Consider the following 23,092-nt stretch of genomic DNA (forward strand, 5'->3'; position numbering starts at 1 on the left):
TAATGTTTCAGAGAGTCACTAGTGTCAGGTGTCTGGTAGGTAAAGTACTCAGCAAACACCAACCGTGATTGTCATCACTTCCTGCTGGAGTCAGCGTGGGAGGTAAAAGCCAGTGTCTGAAGGATCTATGGGGCCTGAGTTGAGGGTACCTAGCTTTACCTTGTGGGCTTATGGGCAGAGCTGCCAATGACCCCCAATGTGGCTTTGCCAGCAGCTGGACTTGTAACCCTGGCTGGGCCATCCTTATAGCTTCCCACTTGACCCTGGCAGTGCCCTTGCAGAGGCCCAAGGGGACATGCCCTTGCCTGGACTGCCGGTGCCTCATGGCAGAGCCAGGGCCACTCAACCCCTCCCAGGTCAGGCAGGGAGATTCTGAATGCCCCCCCAGGGTGCTCCTGTGGGCTGAGTGCTCTCAGGAGCAGGGCACAGGATGGGGAAGTATGGGTTTGGAACTGGGCTCCTCCTTTGCCAAATCTAGGCATTTGAGGGCCTTGGCCCTCTGCCCCTCACTCTGTAGAAGTGCCCAGGCTCTATAGAACTCTTTTGGGCAGTGTCTTCAGACCCACCCTGTGCAGGGGGAAGGCAAGAGCTTGGGCAGGCTCTCTGGCTGAGGGAGTGGAGAACCTAGGGCTCCTGTCTCACTGGGCCTCACCGTGGGTGTGCTGTGGGTATCAGAGAGAGATTATGTTCCACTTTGACATGCTTCATGGTGTGTGGGGGGGGTGGTCTTCTAGAGTCAGGGACAGGGTCAGGGTCTCTGGAGCCAAAGTCTGCAGCCCTAGGGGATAACTTGGTCCTGCCTGGGTGCATGTACATCCCAGGGCCACGGCAGGGGTGCCAGGGCAAGGCCAGAGAGCGGGCCCATCAGATATGGAAAAATCCTGGACTTCCCTGGTGGCACAGTGGTTAAGGATCTGCCTGCCAGTGCAGGAGACACGGGTTCGAGCCCTGGTCCGGTAAGATCCCACATGCTGTGGAGCAACTGAGCCTGTGTGCCACAACTACTGAGCCTGCGCTCTAGAGCCCACGAGCCACAACTACTGAGCCCTCATACCACAACTACTGAAGCCCGCGTGCCTAGAGGCCATGCTCCGTTAGAAGCCACCGCAGTGAGAAGTCCGCCCACTGCAATGAAGAGTAGCCCCTGCTCACCGCAACTAGAGAAAGCCTACGCGCAGCAATGAAAACCCAACGCAGCCAAAAATAAATAGGAAAAAAAAAAGATATGGAAAAATCCCTGGCAGTCATGCTAACGTGGAATTTTCCCCGTTCCGGAGTCACCCAGTAATGGCAGGGGCAGTGGGGCTCTGACGTGGCTTATGCCCCACTGGGTGGCCAGCTGGTTTTGCACTGCCCACAGCTGGAGCTGAGCATTCTCAGCTCCAGGCAGGCACTAATCCCCATCCTTGGGCCTGCTCCTCTGGGGTGAAGGAGGGAAGCCTGGGACTGGAAAGAGTCAGATCCTGAATGCGGCACCTGCATCCTGATGGCACTGTGCTCAGTGATGGGCACCTTGGAGGGGGGGCGTCAGCTGAGACCTCCCGGTGGTGTGACCACCCCTACTCCTCTCATCCACATTTCAGATGCTAAAAATGTGTCCCCAGTTTGCACTGACTTTAGAGCCACAGGCCATATCTTCCAGTGAATAAAGTTAAGCAGCTAGTGTAGCCTCCTCCCTTTTCCCAGAGCTGAGCTGCCCTCACCATCACCACGCCACCCCGTTTCCCAGGCACCCTCGAATCCTCTACTGAGCTGGGAGCTCAGCCGAGCCTCAGGGTCCGGCGGCAGGACAATGGCCCCGTTGGCACATCCGAGACAAACGCGCCTTGTTGGGCCAGCGGCGGGGGCGCGACGCTGCGCCCCGGCGCGCTGAATGCGGCTTCTGTGCGACCCGGGCAGGCGCAGAGGGGAGGGGAGGGGGCCGGGCCCCGGGGCGCCCATTGGCCGCGGCGCCGGGGGGGCCGGGCCAGGCTGGCGGCAGCACCTGGCCGGAGAGGTTGCGGCGGCGGCGGGGGCGGGAACATGGTCCAGGCCCGGCCGAGCAGGGGGACCCGGCGGGTACGCCCCGCCGCCTTAGTAAGCGCCCGGGCGGCGCGGCCCGGGCCCGAGCCTGCACGCCAAGGCCGAGAAGGACGGGGACAAGGTACGTCCTGGGGGCCCAGCACCCATCACCAGATTGCGCCCTGCCTCAGTCTACCCCCTGGGGTCCAAGCCCGCGCTGCCCACGCCCGGAACTGGGGCTGCGCACGCCAGACTCTAGACCTGAGTGGTGAGGGAGTGCTACACTACCGCTTTGGGGCTCACGCACCTGTCCTAGCTGACAGAGGGTGGGAAGGCTGGGGCCTGCGGGGGGGCGGGGAGGGGGGTGGCGCAGGTTGGTGCTCGCCCGGCCCTTGGTTTCTTCCCCACGGTCCCATTTCCAGGGTTTACCCAGTCCTTGGTCTTGGGGCGGGTGGGGCTGGAGCTGGGCTGGAACTGGGAGTTCATTAATCATTAATCTTGGACATGGTGCCAGAGCCCTGGGGGAGGAGGGGCAGGGATCTTCCCTCTTCCCACCAGCCCTCCCCAGAAGAGGGGCCGTCAGAGCAGGGGCTGGGCATCAGCGTAAATAATGGATCCCCTCTGCCTGGGGAAGGCCCTGTCCTCTACCGCTTAGGGGGCAAGGCCACCAAGGAAAGGCTTGTGGGAGTGGGATAAACTCTGGTATCCAGGAATGGCCCCGTAGGTAACCCAACAGTTCCCTTGTTCCCTGGACCAGTGCTCAGAAAGGGGGTCCATCTTGGTCTGCCCCCGCTGGTGCCAAGCCAAGGTGCTTTGGTAACATTACAGAACAAGGCTGTGGTTCCTTCCCAGCAGGGACCCCCTCCCACCTGCCTAGAGCAGGAGAGGTGATGGGCACACATCTGGCTGCAGTAACCCACACCAGTGGGAGGGAGGGAGAGAGGGTGGCAGACCTGACACCTGATCACCTGGGTTGCCCCGGTGACAGGTGCCATGGAAATCCTCAGGAGGACAGTCCAGTTCCAGAATCCAACCTCTGCCTTTACAAAGAGGGTGACATAAGGCCCAGAGACGGTAAGGCCATGGGCAGGCCTGAGCTGGAGCAGACCATGTGCTGCTGCATTGTCCCTTGCCCCTCAGAAGAGGCATTGTTACTAACCCATTATCCAAGGGGGGAAACTGAGTTTCAGGGGGATTCGGTGACTTGCCCAAGGTCACATAGTTCAAATGTGGCTAAACTGACTCCAAATTCAGTGGCTTGCCCGAGTCCCCATTTCAGGACCCCAGCGTTGCTCAAGATCTGTCTGCCCTTCTGGGGTCCTAGCCTCTTAGACCTTCCATGGCTGCCCCCAGCCCCCAGCTCAGGACCCCTCCCCCCTTGCCTCCCTAGCTCCCAGCTCTGCCTGACACTCGGGGGGTGGGCAGGCTGCTACCCTGGGAGCAGAGACAACAGAGCCCTGTTCCCAGCTGCCACCTCGGACTGCTTCCTCCCTGCTTCTCACTTGGGCAGAGCCCTGCCTGAAGGAATCCCTGTGGACAAAGAAGCACGCCTGCCTCCTGTGCATCCCCTTGTCTGATGCGCATGGGTCTGATATTTGAGGGCATGGGTCCAATCCAGCAAGTGAGGAGTGTGTCCTTCCCTCTAGGCTTTAAGGGACTAATTGTGTCACCCTGGTGAAAGAGGCAATGATTAACCTGGGAGAACGATACACAGATGTTGGAATTCCAGGCATGGCAACAGGCTTGTGAAGGGCTTCTTGCTTCCCTCAGACTGAGCAAGGAATATGGACCATCCCTGTTTAGGAACCCTGTCCTACTCCAGACAGGGAGGGCAGGATGGAGCAGAGCGCCCATGGGGTTCAGCAGGCTGGGGTCAGGGGAATAGCCAGGTGAGGAGTGATGGTTCAGAGGAAGTGGGGTTCCAGAGGAAACATGCTTTCCTACCTGCCAGCCCCAGGGCAGAGATGGGGTGTAGCTTGGGCACCACCAGATCTGATCCCAGTGGTGCCCAGACTTGCCATGGGACCCTAGGCAAGTCCTTCTCTCTCTGTGCCTTGATTTTCTCAGATGTGAAATCTGGGAGTCAGGGACCTTGGGTCTGGAGCATGGGAAGTATGGGTGCTTGGATGGGGAGGGTGGCCCTCCAGGAGATGGTACTGGCGGGTCCTGCCTCTCCTGCCAGGTGGATCTAGAAGGGTCATGATAATAACCCGAGGTGTGTGCAGAGGGCTCCTTATGCCTCACCCCGTTTGATCCTCACAGCAAACCCGTGAGAAGGTTGAAGTATCCCCATTTGTTAGGAAACCAAGGCTCAGAGAGGGGAGGTCACCTGCCCAAGGTCGCCCAGCTGGGGAGCTGGGATTTATAGGCAGACCTCTCCAGGATTAGTGAGGCGGGCGGGCAGATCCAGGGCATTGTGCATAGCAAGTGCTCAGCACCTTTTAAAAAACCTTTATATTTTACATATTTTTATGCAAACAAGTGCATGATATCCCTTTAAAAAACATTTCAGTCATGCTAGAAGGTAAGGAGAATGATACTACCAACTCTCACATACTCACCTGAGGGCTTCTCAGTGATTTTGAAGCTAATAAAGAAGGGACTGACTACTTGCTTAACATGTGTTTTGCCACTCTTCAGTTAGAGCTACTTCGGGGCGACTCAAATCTGCCATCAGGAGGGGTGGTGATTTTGCCTGGACAAAGCAGCGAGGCAAGACCTGTGGGCTTGCTCGTAGTTCTGAGCCTCGGTGTCCCCGCCGTCACATGAGCTAGCAGGTGACACTAAGCGTGTCTGTGTGGTTGCCATTTGGAACCGTGGAAATAGGTGATTGACCCTGCAAGATCAAAAAGTTTTCTAGTCATCAAAGAACACTGCCTTCTTAATCAGCTGCCAGGCCTGGTACCCAGCTGCAGCCATTCCCCCAGCCAAGGGGGCAGTAGGAGCAAGCTGTCAGGGCTCCTTGACAAGTTTGGAGGTGGTCCTGAAAGCTGAAGTGCCCCTCGGGAGATCCTCCCCATCTCTACTCCAGCACCCCCTCCAGAGGGTCTCAGAGGGGGGAAGCTTCCAGATTCTTGCAAGTCAGTCCCCCAGCGCTCCTGGATGGAGGGCCAACCTCTCCATCTGCACCTTCAACTGTGCAGCTCACACTTTCCAGCTTCTTCTTGGTCCCAGACCCTTGCTGTCTCTTCCCCATTTTAGGACACTGAGGTTCAGAGAGGGCAGCATGCCTGCCGTGGTCACACAACAAGGTGGGGCATGGTTCAGACTAGCCACGTTTCCCTCCTCCTCCAGCCAGACTGCAGTTTTTCAAAATGGAAACGTCGTTATTTTAATTTTTTCCAAAGTAATACAGACTCTTTGTAAAACAAAATTATATGTGTGTAAGTATATATTTATGTGCGTGTATGTGTGTACATATATGTGTGTATATATGTGTTTTTTTACTTCATTATATATTATGGGCATCATTTTAATGAGGACATATTAGACCATTTGGATGAATGTCACATATTTTTAACCATCCCCTCTTGTTGGACACTTAAGTTGTTTCTATTTTTCCCCTTTGCTAAATAATACTACAATGAACATCTTTGTGCTCCGTCTCAGATCTCTTGTTAGATTTTCTTCTTTGAACAAATTTCCACAGGTAGAAGTGCTGGGTCTGAGGACGGACACTTTTAGAGCTATAACAGTTGCTGTCAAATATGCATTCTAAGCACTGTAGGGAGAGTCTTTCTGCTCTATTCTTAAAGTCTCCTCCATTGTCCCCGTAAGATTCCCTTCCAGCCACAGGAAACAGCCCTAAGACACCCTCACTCCACCACCATCTCTGCCAGAGCCCTGTTCCTATGTGTGCGCACTGAACAAACAGCATGGATGCCCATCAGTCAGGGAATGGTTCACAGGAGCAGTGGTTCCACAGAATATTCTGTAGCCGATGTCTTTGGAGGCCCTTTATCTGCTCATTCTGCTCATATTCCACTGGCCAGAATTCAGTCACGTGAGGACACTGAACTGCAAGGGAGAATGGGAAATGTAGTTTAGCCATGTACCCAGGGAGAAAGGGAACTAACTGCCTTTGGAAATTGGAAAACACACTGTAGCTTCTGCCGCTGGGGCCCCCTACCCCAGCAAGTCTCCCTGGCCACGCTCCTCCCGCCTCCAGGCTGGATCAGGTGTTTTCTCTGTGCTCCAGGAAGCCCTGCCAGTGTGTCCTCTATCACAGCATCTGCAGCTGTCAGCTTGCTCCTCTCTCACGTCCAGCACTGAGAGCCCGAGCTCCGTGCACCGGGCATCAGGCACCCCAGTGCTGGGCACAGTGCAGGTGCTCAGTAAATACCTGCAGAACAGATCAATTTAAAACTCATTGTGATCACAAAACGATGTCCATAATCTATTGACATGTGAAAAAAACAAAATGTGCTCCCCAACAGAGACACCTCCTATTGCCTCTATTGATAGAAAAAATGTGAGGAGGCTTGTGCTGAAGCTTTAAGGGTGCTGCCCTCTGGGGATGGAGCTCTTTATATTTTTCTGTAATTGTCTGAACTTTTTTTCATTGAGCATGTGCTGCTTTTATAATTACAACAATTTTTTTCCGGTGGGGGCAGAACCAGCCGGAGCCGACGTCACTGACACTGGGGGAAGAGACCCCTCTGGCAGGGCTGGAGGCGCAGGTTCTGCAATCAACGCTCCCACTCTGGAAAGCTTGGCTTCACGTGGCTCTTCTTTTCCTTTTTTAAATTTATTTTATTGAAGTATAGTTGATTTACAATGTCGTGTGAGTTTCTGGTGTACAGCAAAGTGATTCAGTTATATATATATATATATATATATATATTCCTTTCATATTCTTTTTCCATTATGGTTTATTACAGGATATTGAATATAGTTCCCTGTGCTATACAGTAGGACCTTGTTGTTTATTCATTCTATATATAATAGTTTGCATCTTCTAATCCCAAACATTTCTTACTTTAGAAAATGCTTTTATTGAGGTGTTTTCTTCATACTTCCCCAAACTGCTTACTAAATATGTAAAAAATCAGAGTAGTGTTTTATATCATAGCTTTTGATAAAAGCAATGAAAAGAGCCAAAGTTCTTGAGATTTTTTTTTTATTATTATTTTTTTGCGCTACGCGGGCCTCTCACTGTTGTGGCCTCTCCCGCTGCAGAGCACAGGCTCCGGACACGCAGGCTCAGCGGCCATGGCTCACGGGCCCAGCCGCTCCGCGGCATGTGGGTTATTCCCGGACCGGGGCACGAACCCGTGTCCCCTGCATCGGCAGGTGGACTCTCAACCACTGCGCCGCCAGGGAAGCCCTTGAGATATTTTTAAAACAGTAATTGAGTCACATTTTCCTCTTTACCGTATCAAGATGCTGTTGTTTTATTGAGTTGCCCTTGTCTCAGACTTAAACTATCTTGAACTATTATCATGTTGTAATTGAGATAAAAGAGGAATTTGCTTTGCATCAGCACTAATTGGTTTATCAATATCCTGTACCATTTACATTTTAAAACTGAATGTCTGTAAGATGGTAAGGCATATCTGTACAAAGCCTTACAACTGGTAGTGTATAGGAAGCTGTTCAGAGTGTTATGTCTGTATTATAGCCAGTTTTAGGCTATGGTCACTTATCATAATCGAAAAACTAGTTACTAGTAACTTGTCCAGCCTCTAGACTAATTTTATGGGAGAGGAAATGTAAATTTCTGGAAGAAAAATTGCATACAAAATTAATTGGTGTTGACATAGGATTAGAGCATTAGTATGCATTTGCATCTTTAGAATTTCATCTTCGTTTTTCTGGATGTTAATGAATATATAATAAAAAAGTAAAAGCCTATGTTATGCTACACTGAAATTTCCCTCTATCTTTGCCAGTTTATCTTATATTCCGCTTCTTACTTTGAGTGTCACTGGATCCGAATGTTCCTTAGGCATCCTCTGGCATTCCTCAAATAATTTTCCTAGCAAAACTCTTATTAGATGATCATTTGCCATTCTAAAATGAAGTTTTCATAGCATTAGTGCTTGTGTAAGTCTAACCCCAAAGGCCAGCTAATAAAGAACTGTATGAAAATCAGTTGAATCAAATTAATTGAATAAAATGTATACAATGCAATGCATGCATTGGCTACTAGAGTAGGGTTGTTATCAAAGAGGAAAGGAAGTGATCAAATTCCAAATAGAAATATTAAGAGCAGAAGCAACAAATAGATTTTTCCTTATTGTTGGCCTTGATCTACTATGACAAAAACAATATTTAGAAATATGAAACTTTCAATGTTTAATTTTTTCAAAACTATATATTACTGTTACAGATATATATGTGTGTCAATAAAATATTTATGTGGCTCTTCTTTACTAGCTTCCCACTCTTCCCACGATCTCACCTCTTGCTCAAAAGCTTTCACTCCACTCCTACATGGACGAGGTTCTTACCCCTCTGTGACACTGGGCTTGTCACGTCCCCTCCCTGTGCCTCAGCTTCCTTATATACAACAAAGTGGGGGATCTAAAGGGCTCTCTGCAAAGATTATGAGGGTGCGTGATGCATGGGAAGTCCTGAGCACAGAACTGGGCTGTGGTCCAGAGTCCACGCTCATAAACCAGCATGTCTGCTATTTGATGCCAGCTCTGCCCCAACTTTCTCCCATGCATCCGTCTTCAAGCTAGCTCAGCCCAGAAAAGATAAAACATCTCTATCCCATGCCCTGGACCTGGTTCAGCACTCAGGGAGATCAGGACTCTGGGCCTCCCCTGTTTCGTGGGTGCTTGCTGGGCTGCTCCCCGGCTGGGTGGGGCTTTGGGGGAAAGAGCATTCAGAGCACACTGTCAGATGCCTGCTGCTCCTTGGGAGGGACTGGCAGCTGCTCATCCTATGAAAGTGCTCGATGTGGGATAAATGACCGTCAGAGTAGGGAGGGTGGGAGGGAGGGAGACGCAAGTGGGAAGAGATATGGGAACATATGTATATGTATAACTGATTCACTTTGTTATAAAGCAGAAACTAACCATCGTAAAGCAATTATACTTTTATACAATTGGAGCAATTATACTCCAATAAAGATGTTAGAAAAAAAAAGGAGGGTGGGAGGTAGATGTAAGAGGGAGGAGATATGGGGATGTATGTATATGTATAGCTGATTCACCTTGTTATACAGCAGAAACTATCACAACATTTTAAAGCAATTACATTCCAATAAAGATGTTAAAAATTTAATTAATTAATTAATTAAAAAACTGATGGTGATACCTGGGTTCCTAGAGCCCCACGCATGGGCCATGGTGGGAGCTCTGGGCATCAGTGCTGACGGAAGGATGTGGGGGGCTTTTCTGGGCACCCTCTGTCCATGGACAAGGCTGAGCGAGAACAGACCTGAACCCAGCAAAGAACAGGATGCGAGAGATTCCAGTGCCTGGGCTGAGCCCGAGGGCCTCTGGCCCCAAGAACTGCCTCTTCCTAGGGAGACCTTGGGAAGGATCAGCATCTCTGATCAGCCCAAATTCCTCAAGGCTGGTCCAGGGTGTCCTGTGCCACCATCCCTCACACAGGGTGGAGGCAGGACAGGCAGGATTCCGTACTGTACTTCTTTGATAAAGGATTTGGAGGTCAGAGAGGTGGAATCTCATCAGACTCAGTACCTCCCAGCCCTCGTCAGGTACTCTTCCTCCAGCAGGCCTTCCAGGTTGAGTTGCTTGCTCTCTGGGCTCTCACAGATTTTAGGCAAATCTTGGTCTCAGGTTGTGTCTTGGCATCTTTAAGCCCTAGAGTTTGGGAAGTCCCTGTTTTGACTCTGGTTCTATCTGCTCTTTGCTAACTGTGTGACCTTGGACAGGTGATTTCACCTCTCTGAGCTTTGGTATCTTTACCTGGGGAGTGGCTAACAATGGTACTTGACTCATAGGGTAGCTGTGAGATTTAAATGAGATGTGATTGGAGGAGAAATTAGCTTCCCCAAACTCACCTGCCTCCCTGTCCCTCCCATGGCCTTCAAGCCGGTCCCAGGCTCTCTGCCGGGCTCTGCGGCTGCTTGTCCTTGGCCCAAGGACGCCAGGGGCCTTGCTGAGCCATTGGATAAAGGAGCTGCCTGGCTGCTGAGGTCCAGAGAGGTTTGGGGACCACCCAGGGGGCAGAGGGCCAGGGCAGCACCTGCAGGGTACAGGGACATGCCACCTGCTCTCCCCAGGGAGGGAACTCATGAATATTCACACCCACTAGAGCATGAGGGAGCCAGCCAGCACACTCCTGGGTGTCATTGGAGCGTCCCTGTTTCCCAGTGACCACAGAGGCAGCCTGGGAGTCAGATGTGGCTCAGTCAGGGAGAGGAAAGGGGCATCCAGACACGGCCGGAGGTGAGTGTGTCTTCCTCTGTCTCGCGCACAGGCCCCTGGGGGGAGCAGGACACCCTGGGACTGAGGCCTGCCTGGTGGTGATGCTCTAGGCAAGAAGGTTCACCATCCCGGGCTCGGTTTCCCTGTGTGCATGCTGTGGGGGATGAGTCCTGTTTCTCCTTTGTTCCCTGGAGTGTGCTGGTCCAGCCAAACAGGAGGATTGCTGGGCCTGGCCAGGAGCCAGCCATTGGCACAGACGGAGGGTGATGTGGCTAGGGTAACCCAGAAGGAGAGGAATAGATAGGGTGAGCTAGGGAGGGGGGATGGTCTGCCCTGAGTGCCTGGGACTGTCACCACCATAGCAGAGGAAAGAGACTCAGGTTCTGGCCCTGTCTTTGCTACTGCTGCACTGTGTGACCTTGATGGTGGCTCTGCCGTTTCTGAGCCTCAGCCTCCTTGCTGCACTGTCTTCCAGGCTACAGGCCGTGAGGCTTGGGCCAGGCTGAGATTGTCCTTGGTACCCCATGGACTTAGACCTGGGACCGTCAGCTGCCTGCAAGCCTCAGCCTTCTGTGATGGAACATCCAGCTGTGCACACCCTCCTTCCCACGGGCTTGGGCTGGGCCTGGGACATGCCAGGCAGAGGCCGCCATGGACAAACAGGAACATGCACATTTCAGGCCAACAGATCTGAACTCGAATCCCAGCCCTGCCCGCTGCCTTGCTACCCTGGGCAAGTCACATCACCTCCCAGAGCCTCGGTTTCCCCATCTGCAAAATAGATGTGACAGTGGGGTCTGCCTCCCAGGATAGCTGGGTGGAGTCAGTGAGATGCTCTGGAGGAGACCCCATCCCAGGGCCTGGCTCATAGCAGGGCTCAAAAGTGAAATCAGGGGCTTCCCTGGTGGCGCAGTGGTTGAGAGTCCGCCTGCCGATGCAGGGGACACGGGTTCGTGCCCCGGTCCGGGAGGATCCCACGTGCCGCGGAGCGGCTGGGCCCGTGAGCCATGGCCGCTGAGCCTGCGCGTCCGGAGCCTGTGCTCCGCAACGGGAGGGGCCACAGCAGTGAGAGGCCCGCGTACCGCAAAAAAAAAAAAAAAAAAAAAAGTGAAATCAGAGGGTGGAAAGGGCCCAGGGCCCAGCACCTATCAGGGCAGGGCCCGGCTGGTTTTGAGGAAGCCAAAGTTGGGGAATGAACAAATGAATGAGGGAAGCAGGGATGGGGGTTGAGGGGGCGGTCCTGGGCGGGGCCAGGCAGAGCCTGATTGGTGGTCCTGGGAGGCAGGTCTGCCCCTGCTGCCTGACCTGCACCCAGAGCCTTGCCAGCCGCCTCCCAGAGTTCCAGAAAGTGTCCTGGTGAGTGGGGCTCCTGGGGCAGGGGTGGGCCCCGGGGTTTTTTAGAGGGCAACAATCCGAATCCCTCCCCATTTTAAAGTCAGAGAAACCGAAGCCCAGGGCCCCACTCAGGGTTGGGGCTCACATCTGAGGCTCTGGCCTGGCCCAGGGCTCTGTCCTGATATTTGCTGGGACCCCTGAGGAACAGGAGGCTGGTGGGGTCACTTGAGGCAGGGGGCAGGTCTGTGCTTGGTCGGGTTGGGGGCAGCCACTCCTTGTTCAGGGGGAGACTACCCTGAGGGCGACAAAGACAGGAACCCAGAGCAGGTCCCCACGCTCTTTGAGCGGTAACTATGCGCTAGTCGTTTTGCCAGCAGGAAAAGCCAGCACTACCAGCTTCCCCACTTAACAGATGAGAAACTGAGGCTCCAAGGGGTTCCTGTGATTGAAACACAGGCCCGGGGCTTCCAGGTTGGCTCCTCCCCTCTCCTGAGGCCTCTTCGTGACCAGACCTTTGCCAGCTGACTTTACCCACCTCGCAAGCTTTATCTACTATTTAAATATAGTAAATACGTGTTATTGCCTTTTTCTGATTAAAAGTAATACATGCTTCTTAAAAAAAATGCAACCCTTACAGAAATGCATAATATAGAAAACGATTACCTTTTATACCCCTCCCCCAGCTACGCAGAGAATACCACTGTTAAAACTTAGAATATGCCCCTACAGTGGTTTCTTTCTGGGCCTATGTATATTTACCTATTGCCTATATGGATTTGGGGGCATAGTGTTCCAGAACTTTCTTTTTCCACATTAGTAGATCATGGTGTGTTTTCAAGCAAGTCCACTCAGCTCCACCTTGTTTCTTTTTCTTTTCCTTTTTTTTTTTTTTTTTTTTTTGTTACACGGGTACAGATGCCTCCATCTGGGAAGGGGCCTTGGTTTGTGGAACAGGTGCCCTGCTGATGGACACTGAGGTTGTTTCTAACTTTTTTCTGACCAAACCGCCATGAACACCCTTGCATGGGTGACTTTGCCCAAGTGTTTTTGCAGAATAGTTGGAATTGGAAGAGCTTGTACCTTCCTCCTTTGATAGGAGTACCGGAGACTCTCTCACACTTTCGTCCACCCTTGACCCTGTCCACCTTGCCCACCTAAGAGTGAACAGAGATATGTCATTGTCACCAGGGAAGCCAAATTCCCTCTTATATAGTTCCTTCCTCTGCAAATTTCTTCTTCATGTCCTTTCCTGTGAGGACAACTTTCTAGATGAGAAGCGGAAAACTCAGGGGCTAGTCAGGCAGACCTGGAGTACCCATTCTCTGGGAAAGGTTTGTGGGTGCCTCCGGTCACTTTTCCAGGGGGAATTACATAGGGTCCTCCTCCAGGCTGACTGGCTGACCTCTGGCTGCAGGGTCAGTGGTGACGTGCCATGCGTGTGATCACGGGGCAGCACGCGTGATCTCTCTTGGCCTCTGGGGCCCAGGGCCTAGTGCAGCATGCACCACAGCAGCAGTGGAAAGTTTTGGACCTTGGCTTTGTAGCTAAGGGGCAGTGGGAAGGCTCCCAAGTCCCAGCTCTCTCCTGGACCCCCCATGGCTTAGCCTGAACTGCCCCCATTACAGCTCAGGCCTCAGCCCCCTGCCGACAGGGTTGCCACAGTTAGACCTAAAACCTACTACCCCCCAAACTGAAAACAAAAAAACCAGGACATCTAGTTAAATTTGATATTCAGAGACATATTGAATAATTTTTAGTATAACTATATCCCTGGCAATATTTGGGACACGTGTATACTAAAAAAAGTTTTATTTGTTGTGGGTTTTTTTTTAATTTTATTTATCTTTGGCTGCTTTGGGTCTTTGTTGCTGCACATGGACTTTCTCTAGTCGCATGAGCAGGGGCTACTCTTCATTGCGGTGTGCAGGCTTCTCATTGCGGTGGCTTCTCTTGCTGTGGAGCACGGGCTCCAGGCACGCAGGCTTCAGTAGTTGTGGCACACAGGCTCAGTAGTTGTGGCTTGCAGGCTCTAGAGCGCAGGCTCAGTAGTTGTGGTGCACGGGCTTAGTTGCTCCATGGCATGTGGGATCTTCTCAGACTAGTGCTCAAACCCGTGTCCCCTGCATTGGCAGGTGGATTGTTAACCACTGCGCCACCAGGGAAGTCCCTATTCGTTGTTTATCTGAAATTCATACTTACCCGGTTAACCCTGCCTGCCGGCAGTTGGAGAAAAGATGGGCATGTGGGCAGAGGCCGGGCTGGCTGTGTGATCTGAGCCCTCTCCTTCCTCGCTCTGAGCCTCAGTTTCTCCATCTGGCTCCCCTACAGATCCCATGGGCACGGGGGCCAGAGAGATGAGGAGCCTTGGCCCCTCACTGGGAAGCTGGGAAGGGTGGCACGGGGGACAGGTGGGCTGGCTGGGCCTTCTGAAAGGTGAGGGATTCGGGCTCAGGCCCCTCCCTGTAGACAAACCTGGCCCCAGGCCTGGGGGGACAGAGCACTGGGAAAGGGTCTTCTTTTCCTTTTTCCTTACAACATGATTTCATCATGAAGCCCCAAAAGGTGTAAAAAATAAACTAATGAACACCCACGTACCCACCACTCAGCTTAAAAGTTAAAACAGAACCAGGCAGCAGAACCTTCTCCCTGCCACACTCCCTAGCCTCTCTTTGCATTGGCTTTGCCCAGCGGGTCCATCTGCAGCCGAGAGTCTTTCTGTCCCTGTCTGGACCTGCTGGGGGGCCACAGGGCTGGCAAAGGCAGGTCCCAATGTTGAAGGCTGCCTCTCAAGCCAGCCAGGCCTGAGATGGTGGTGGGGGCTCCCTGCGGCCAGCCCCTTAACGCTTTCCCTGCTCTGTACTCCCCACAGGTGTCTGAGATGCCGCTGCCACAGAAGAAGCGCTGGGAGTCCATGGCCAAGGGGCTGGTGCTGGGAGCACTCTTCACCAGCTTCCTGCTACTGCTGTACTCCTACGCCGTCCCCCCGCTGCACACTGGCCTGGCCTCCACGTGAGTGGCCCTGCTGGGCAGCTGAGGGCTGGGGGTGGGGGAGGGTTGGCTCCTGCCCCCGTGACCACGGTTACCTCCTGGGTGGCCACCCTGTGCCCTTCATCATGCTGTGCCAGGCAGAAATCCCACTGAGAGCAGAACACCCTGTGGAACCCTAGGCCTCAGTGTCCTCATCTGTGAAGTGGGTATAGTAACAGAGCCTGACATGGAGCATAAGAATCAAATAACACCATCTGCACGGTGGGCTCCAATGGGGCCAGGAGGTGGGGAGGACCTGTCCAAGAGCACACAGCTGGCACAGGCCTGGATTCAAACTGGGGTCTGTCTGCCTCCAAGCCTGGCTCCTAAGCATGAGTCCACCCCACCTCCCCACAGGGCTGTTCTGCCCAGGACGCAGCACAGCCTGTGCCCTTAATTGGAGGTATTAAGTTGAACTAGAGGAAACTGCTAATAACTGACCATTTTCGGCCTGCAAAGTTTCATGTGGTCCTACCTAATGCTAATTCATGATAAATGTACTTAACAGTGGCCATGAATGAGACGTGTTATTGTCCTCACAGCAACACCATGAACAGGCTTATTGTTCCCGTTTCACAGATGAGGAAAGTTAAGGCCAGAGAAGCCAAACAACTGACCTAGGCCTTGCAGCCTGAATGCAGGCCCATCTGGTCCCTGGGCTCCCCTGCCACACACCCCACCCCCAGCAGCCCGCTCTCTAGACCTGGGGTAGCAGAGCCCAGGGTGCTAAGTCCTGAGGCTCTGCCACCACTCCATCCCAAGCAGGACCCCCGAGGGCGCAGCACCCTGCTCCCCGGCCCTGAGTGAGCCAGAGGCACTGACCCCGGCCAACGGCTCGGTGGGAGGCTGCCAGCCGAGGCGCGACATCGTGTTCATGAAGACGCACAAGACGGCCAGCAGCACGCTGCTCAACATCCTGTTCCGCTTCGGCCAGAAGCACGGGCTCAAGTTCGCCTTCCCCAACGGCCGGAACGACTTCGACTACCCGGCCTTTTTCGCACGCAGCCTGGTGCAGGACTACCGGCCCGGGGCCTGCTTCAACATCATCTGCAACCACATGCGCTTCCACTACGACGAGGTCCGGGGCCTGGTGCCGCCCAACGCCACCTTCATCACTGTGCTCCGTGACCCCGCCCGCCTCTTCGAGTCCTCCTTCCACTACTTTGGCTCCGTGGTGCCCTTCACGTGGAAACTCTCGGGCCGCGACAAGCTGGCCAAGTTCCTGCAGGACCCAGACCGCTACTACGACCCCCACGGCTACAACGCCCACTACCTCCACAACCTGCTCTTCTTCGACCTGGGCTACGACAGCGACCTGGACCCCGGCAGCCCGCAGGTACAGGAGCACATCCTGGAGGTGGAGCGCCGCTTCCACCTCGTGCTCCTGCAGGAGTATTTCGACGAGTCGCTAGTGCTGCTCAAGGACCTGCTGTGCTGGGAGCTGGAGGACGTGCTCTACTTCAAGCTCAATGCCCGCCGCGCCTCGGCAGTGCCGCGCCTCTCCGGCGAGCTGTACCGGCGCGCCACAGCCTGGAACGTGCTGGACGCCCGCCTCTACCGCCACTTCAACGCCAGCTTCTGGCGCAAGGTGGAGGCCTTTGGGCGTGAGCGCATGGCCCGCGAGGTGGCCGCCCTGAGGCGTGCCAACGAGCGCATGCGCCGCATCTGCATAGACGGCGGCCACGCGGTGGACGCAACCGCCATCCAGGACTCGGCCATGCAGCCCTGGCAGCCGCTGGGCACCAAATCCATCCTGGGCTACAACCTCAAGAAGAGCATTGGGCAGCGGCACGCGCAGCTCTGTCGGCGCATGCTCACACCCGAGATCCAGTACCTGATGGACCTGGGCGTCAACCTGTGGGTCACCAAGCTCTGGAAGCTCATCCGGGACTTCCTGCAGTGGTGACGCCCGCCCGTGGAGGAGGGCTGAGCAGGGGCCCGCTGGCCTCCCCCCACGGCCCTCCTGGTGCCACCCCAGCCCCTGGGGTGAGGCGGGGCTACTGCAGGGGTGCGACCAGCCAAGGACTGGGCCCACTGCACACAGGGCCTGAGATCAGTATTTGACTAATTATAGTTTTTGGTTTTTGGTTTTTCGTTTTTTAAATTAAATCCCCTTCCCTCCAAAAAAGAATGTTCTATTTTCTGGCTCCCCTTAAAGGGGAGACTTCAGAAGTAAAAGAATTTGATGTGTTTTTGTTAATCAGCCTCAGTGGTGCTGACTGGCGGGGCCCTGGTGTGTGTGGGATGACTGGTCGGGATTGGGGGAACCCAAGGGAGCATGATGGGCACCTGAGCGTGTCTGTGGGGCAGAGCCCAGTGGTATGGCAGGGTTTGGTGTGTATCTGTCACATGCTGAAGCCCTGTGTGGTTGAAGGGGTCCCATGAGCTACCAAGACCTGGAAGATTGTGTGTGTGTGTGTGTGTGTGTGTGTGTGTGTGTGTGTAACAGGGAGGTGGGGAGAACTTGGTGGAGCCGTGAACAGCAGGCCCAGGGCCCAGGCTAACGGTTCCTCGTGCAATCTCATTAGTCCTCACAATAATCCTTTGAGGTAGGCACAATTACCATCCCATATTACACATGTGGGATTTGACATTCTGAGAGCAGGAAGGAAATGCTTGAGGTCATGTTGCAAGATGTACCAGACCCAGTACTAAGCCATCTCTCTGGGAACCCAAACCCTTTCCATAGCCAATGTCTGTTCACCCATCCCTGCCTGCCCCCTTTCCCCTACTGACCACTCCAGGCTGCCTCACCATCTGCTTGTGCTCTAACCCTACCTAAGCCCTGGGTTTTCCCCTTCCACCCTGGAGTTCAGTTTAATTAATCCAAAAAACATTTTATATTCATTAGATGTCTGTAGTGCGCCCCAGCCTTGAGCTGGCCCTGAGCAGACAGCAGTCAGCAAGTTGGCTTAGACCCTCCTGGAGCTCATGTCCAGAGAGCAACCAAGGCATGTCGGGTATGATCAACCATGGCAGGGGTGTGTCAGCTCTAACCATCTGCTTCCGTCAGCCTCCCCGGGGAACAGAGGCCCTTCCTCAAGTCTCTAACCAGTAGCCAGCAGCCAGATATGAAAGGCAGAAACCACAGCCAGGAGATTCTTTACTGGAGACCTGTTTGTGCCAGGTTCCAAGCCAAGTGCTTACATAACTTATCTGAATACCTACAACATCCTAGCTTTATAGATCAAAGCTCAGAGAGGTTGAGTGACCTACCCAAGGTCACACAGCTAATTAGGGCCAGGGTCAGAATTCAAAGTCAGATCAGTCAGCCAGATCACTCAACCTCCCTGGGCTTGAGTCAATCTTCCTCCTGGGAGGAAGCTTCTGGTCCAAGGAGGGTAGGAAGGAGTTAGGGTGACCAACTGTTTCACTTTTCTAGAACTGTCCCGGTTTTAGCACTGAAAGTTCCCACATTGAAGGAAGTGCCTCAGTCCTGGGCAACTAAGACAGTTGGTCAGTATGGGACAGGTTTGACCCCACCAACCCTCTGGGACCACTGCCTACACCCTCATAATATTCCTTGTGGCAAGAAATTAGCACAGCCTTGGAGTCTTTATTTAATTCATAGGGAGAAAAATAAGCAAAAATAAATAAATAAAACTGACAACATCTAAGACTATTTGCAGGAAAAGATGTAACTGACCCCACATTTATTAGAGAATTCTCCCTCCTTTTATTAATCAAAGAGAGACGTGACTCAGTGCAATATGATAGCTTCCTGGGTTTGTGGAACCCCATAATTCTATTTCCTTGGACCCCTAAGGGCCTAGAAATGCCCATAATAATATTATATATAATTACATTATTTATTATTATTTCCAAGGAGAACAGTTCTGGCAGTTAGTAGATGCTAAGAACATAAATTACTTCATCAGCATTTACTATCTGCCTGGTTTGTTTTAAAAGCATTATAGTTATTAACTCCTTTATTAATGTAATTAATACTTTGATAATGAGTAGTTGCCAGGTACTGAGCAACCACTCTGTGCTCAGCCCTGTGCCATGTGGGAACATGCACAATTCCCTTTGCTCCCCCAAGGAGGTGACTGACATGCAGAGAGGCAGAGCAACCAGCCCAGGGTCACCCAGCCAGCAGCCATAGAGGCAGGATGCAAACCTAGGTCAGTCAGATGCCGAGGCTGGTGCTTGCGGCCTCCAGACCTTCAGCGCCATTCCAGTTGGCCACCTCAGCCTCAGGACTGAGGGCTGTCCCATGGCTGAAGAAGTATGAGGTCTCCAAGGGGCTCTGCAGGGGTAGCCTTCAGGAACCAGACTGCTCTTGCTACACCTGAGCAGCAGAAGGCGCCATGGTACCAAGTTCGGTCTTGCCTAGTTCTGACCTTCCTGGCCAGTGGGAGCTGGGGGCGCCCATGGTGACCAGGCATCTGTAGACCGGACACATGAGAGCCAGGGCAGGGATCAAGGCTGCCCCCTGGGAGAAATTAAGTGAAACCACATGTTCCTCTCCATTATGGGTTGAACTGTATCCCTTAAAAAGATGCATTGACGTCCTAACCCTCAGTCCCCTATGACTGACATTATCTGGATATAGGGTCTTTGTACATATAATCAAGTGAAGACAAGGTCATTGGAGTGGGCCCTAATCCAATATGGCTGGTGTCCTGATAAGAGATGGAAATGCCATGTGAAGGCACAGACACACAGGGACAACACCATGTGAAGACAGGCAGAGGTTGGCATGATATAGCAACAAGCCAAGGAACGCCAAGGGTGATGGCCACCTCCGGAAGCTAAGAGGCAATGAAGGAGTCTATCCAGAGCTTGAGGGAACGTGACACTGTCAACACCTTGATTTCAGACTTCTAGCCTCCAGATCTGTGAAAGAATAAACTGTTGTTTTAAGCCACCCAGTTTGTGGTACTTTGTTACAGCAGCCCCAGGACACTAACACACTCTCCTGGGTGAGGCATCTCCCCCTCACCTGAACCCCTCCTTTCCTCCCTCCCCCAGGCTCGCCCCTAGGAGCCACCCTCCACCTGTAGCCAGAGGCTGTCCTCTGCTCCAAGCCCTCCACTATCCTCCTTTCCATTGAGGAAAAGCCAGGCAGCTGCATGCCTCTGGGGCTTCGCACATGCTGTTCCCTCTACTATAAGGCCCCCTTACTTTTGCAGGCCTAATACTGCTACGTGTTTTCAAAGCAAGTTCTGCCTCTTCCTCTGGGTGTCCTTCCCTGACAGCCCAGCCCGCAAGCTAGCTTAGGGCCACCAGGCTCCCCATCTCAGCTCTGCTTGCCCAGGGCCAGAGCCGTGGATTTGCTTGTCTGAGAGGCCCTCCAGGATGCGGCACGGGTCTTATGGAAACAATAGGCCTCCAGTGCCCAGACCAGTGCCTGGCACACAGTCAGTTCTTAATAAATGTTGAAAGACAGAGGAAAGGGACTTCCCTGGTGGTCCGGTGATTAGGACTCTGTGCTTCCACTGTAGGGGTCTCTGGTCTCACTCCTGGTTGGGGAACTAAGATCCCTCATGCCATGTGGTGTGGCCAAAAAAAAAGAGGACAGAAAAAAAGGAAATAGGGAGAAAGGAAAAAAGGAAGGAAGAGAGAAAAGAAGAAAGGAGGGAGGGAGGGAACAGGTAAAAAAGAGAGAGTGAAAATAGGGCAGAGGGGAGAAAGGGAGCTATTTCGCCCTTGAGGGCCTTCTTCATACTTGTCCTAACTGACTGGGGCCTGTGTCCCTGAGAAAGATAATAGATTAGCCAAGGCACACAAGTGCTGGAATGAGTTCATTAGCTGAAGGCTCACATGACACTGGGGCGGGACACAGGTCAGGTAAGTCTTGACACGGGCAGGTAGAGGCAGAGAGTCTGGAGAGTGGGTGGCCCTGGGCACCCACGAGCACAGAGAGCCATATAAGAACTGAAAAAGGAGAGGTGGCCACTCCCAGCTTCCCTGGACATCACATCTTTGGCAAACTCTTATTGAGTACCTACTGTGTACAGCGTGCCACAGTGGGAGTGCTTTTCTCAGACAAGTGCCTACTGTGTGCAAGCCCCGTGCCCGCCGCATTCACTGGACTGGGACTCACTTCCCAGCAAATAAAACCAATTAGAAAAGACCTTGCAGAAGAGGAGGGCTTTGATTATAGGCCTTGAGGGAGGCAGGGATTGGATGCAGGGTGTTGCAAGGAAGGGCATTCCAGGGAGAGGGAACAGCATAAGAAAAACTGGACAGGTAATAGTGGAGAGGCAAGGGGGCTGGAATAAGGAGGAGAGCAGGAGAAATCCGCTCAGCAAGGACAGCAAATGATCTTGCGCTCTAGGCTACGGAGTTTGCAGTTTCTCCTGAGAGTGACAAGGAGCCAAGGGAGGCTTTGGAGGAGGCGCAGGACTACTCAAAGGTGGGCTTCGGAGGTGCTGGGGTGGGGAACCAGGGAGAGGAATGGGGGCCTGAGCCAGGGAAGGAGCAGGGGAGGGTGGCCCACACTTGCCCCTTGTGGCTAAAGCTCTAGCCTATGGGTCTGTGGGGTTCTAGGGAGACCTCGCCCTACAAGAGAGGCAGATCCACTCCAGTTACTCCCGTGCAAGGCTAAGGAGGGAGCATCTCGGGCTCAGCGAGGCGCCCCAGGTGTGTGCTCTGCCTGGCGCCGTCATGTGAGAGACAGAGTCCTGAGTAAGCTCCAAGTTCAGACGGTCCTGATTGTCACCCAACTGCTGCACGGCTCGGGCACTCCACTTCCATCTTCCAGGCTCCGGGAGGAACAGTAAGGGGTTCACAGAGCAGGGATGCCTTTGTCCGAGAAGCAGGCACAAAGCCCAACACGTGGTCCCAGATTAGAGGTGAAGCTGCTGGTGCCCTGCCCGTGTCCCCTGCCCTTATCCCCTCAACTTCACCACCCCCCGAGGCCTTTCTCCAGCCTCCAGGGCCACAGGTGCCAGCAGGATCGTCAGCCCCTGGAGCAGCCCTCAAGCAAAGGTGTCTAAAGACCCTCAGACCCTGGGCGGGACTCTGAGGTGAGCGTTCCACACTGTCTCCCATTATCCCCATTGGGATCGACTTGTCCTTATTTTCTTCATTACTTCCCCGTACAGCCACCTCCCCACCTCTGTCTCACTTCCTCACTCTCCTATTTGTGTTTCCCCGGATCACCTCCGGAATAAGCTCCTTGCACTGGAGTGCTTATCTCAGACAAGTGCCTGTTGTGTGCAGGTCCCGTTCATGCAGCATGATCCCACGTGTCCTCGTCTTGGGCTCTGGCTTTCTGCTTGTCCAGGGGTGGGGGAGCTGACTGTAGCCAGGAGTCTCCTGTCACCCCTCACCTGAAGGCTGGGTGTGGCCCAGCTCAGGGTTGCACATCCATCCACCTGCTGGGTCTGGGTCTGGGAAGTCTCTCCTCACCCCCGATGCCACATGCCCTAAAGGCTGTGATGAATCATGGGCAGTTGCTCCAGACACGTGGGGTGGTAATTGGAGCCTGGGACATGTCGGGGCACAATGACAGTGGTTTCAGCCTCTGTTGGGTGTGAGTGGTGGCCTTCCTGGCTCAAGGAAGCATCTGATGGGACTGCAGGAGTAGAGGGTGGGGACTGAGAGGCAGGGTAGAGAGCAGCCCCTGTGTGCGTGACAACAGGCGGTGTCACTTTCAACATGCTGTGGGGCAAAGATCGCTGTCTTCATTTCACACATGAGGATTTGAATCTGGGCCAGTCAGGTCAAGGTTTGGTGCCTTAGGCACCCAGCAAGGAATGGACCTTGCCATGTAGGGACAAGAAGCCTGGCAGGAAGAGGCGGGGCTTCTGGGCAGTGGTAGGCATGGGCGGGGCTGCCAGCTGGGCAGAAGACGGGTGGTCTGCAGGGAGCCACAGAGTGGGGCCTGCACTCGGGACCAGCCAGCTGGACCCCATACCCACCACTGTAGGGAGAATGAGCAGGCAAGAGGGTGAGCTGAGCCCATCGCAGGAGAGGATGCTAGCCCAGGTGAGGTGGGGGAGAGAGCCCTACACCTGCCTCAATTTCTCCTTCTGCCCCAGAAGAGGTAGCCCCCAAGGCCCCTGAGGTTCCTCTGAGCTCCGCACTCCCGGGTCGCTTCTCAACTCTGAGGGTCTTGGTGGCCAGAGTCCACACTGGCGCTGTCCAATAGAAACATAACACAAACCACAAATGCAAGCTACATGTGTCATTTCAAATATTCTAGTAGCCACGTGAGAACAGGGAAAAGAAACAAGTGAAATCAATTTTGATCATATATTTTATTTATTTATTTTTTGGCCATGCAGCACGGCTTGCGGGATCTTAGTTCCCCAACCAGAGATTGAATCCTGGCCATAGCAGTGAAAGTGCCGCGTACCAACCAACGGACCACCAGGGAATTCCCAATAATATATTTTATTTAACCTGACAGAGCCAAATTGGTATCACTGCAA

General features: G+C 53.4%; 1 protein-coding gene across 3 annotated transcripts; it reads left to right on the forward strand.

The window, feature by feature from the left end:
• The first annotated feature begins 1,981 nt into the window (after window positions 1-1,981).
• On the forward strand, window positions 1,982-17,140 carry GAL3ST1 (galactose-3-O-sulfotransferase 1). 3 transcript variants are annotated; one of them, XM_067700256.1, is made up of 4 exons: window positions 1,982-2,143; window positions 2,990-3,075; window positions 14,551-14,690; window positions 15,474-17,140. In XM_067700256.1, exons 3-4 carry the CDS (start codon window positions 14,560-14,562, stop codon window positions 16,612-16,614), a joined length of 1,272 nt encoding a protein of 423 aa, XP_067556357.1. In that variant the 5' UTR covers window positions 1,982-2,143; window positions 2,990-3,075; window positions 14,551-14,559; the 3' UTR covers window positions 16,615-17,140. The 3 variants fall into 3 exon arrangements, with proteins under 3 accessions (XP_067556357.1, XP_067556356.1, XP_067556355.1); XM_067700255.1 differs by lacking the exon at window positions 2,990-3,075; XM_067700254.1 differs by lacking the exons at window positions 1,982-2,143; window positions 2,990-3,075 and adding an exon at window positions 10,087-10,367.
• The last annotated feature ends 5,952 nt before the right edge of the window (window positions 17,141-23,092 follow it).

This window comes from Pseudorca crassidens, chromosome 12 (assembly GCF_039906515.1).
Source record: "Pseudorca crassidens isolate mPseCra1 chromosome 12, mPseCra1.hap1, whole genome shotgun sequence".
NCBI classification, from domain to species: Eukaryota; Metazoa; Chordata; class Mammalia; order Artiodactyla; family Delphinidae; genus Pseudorca; species Pseudorca crassidens.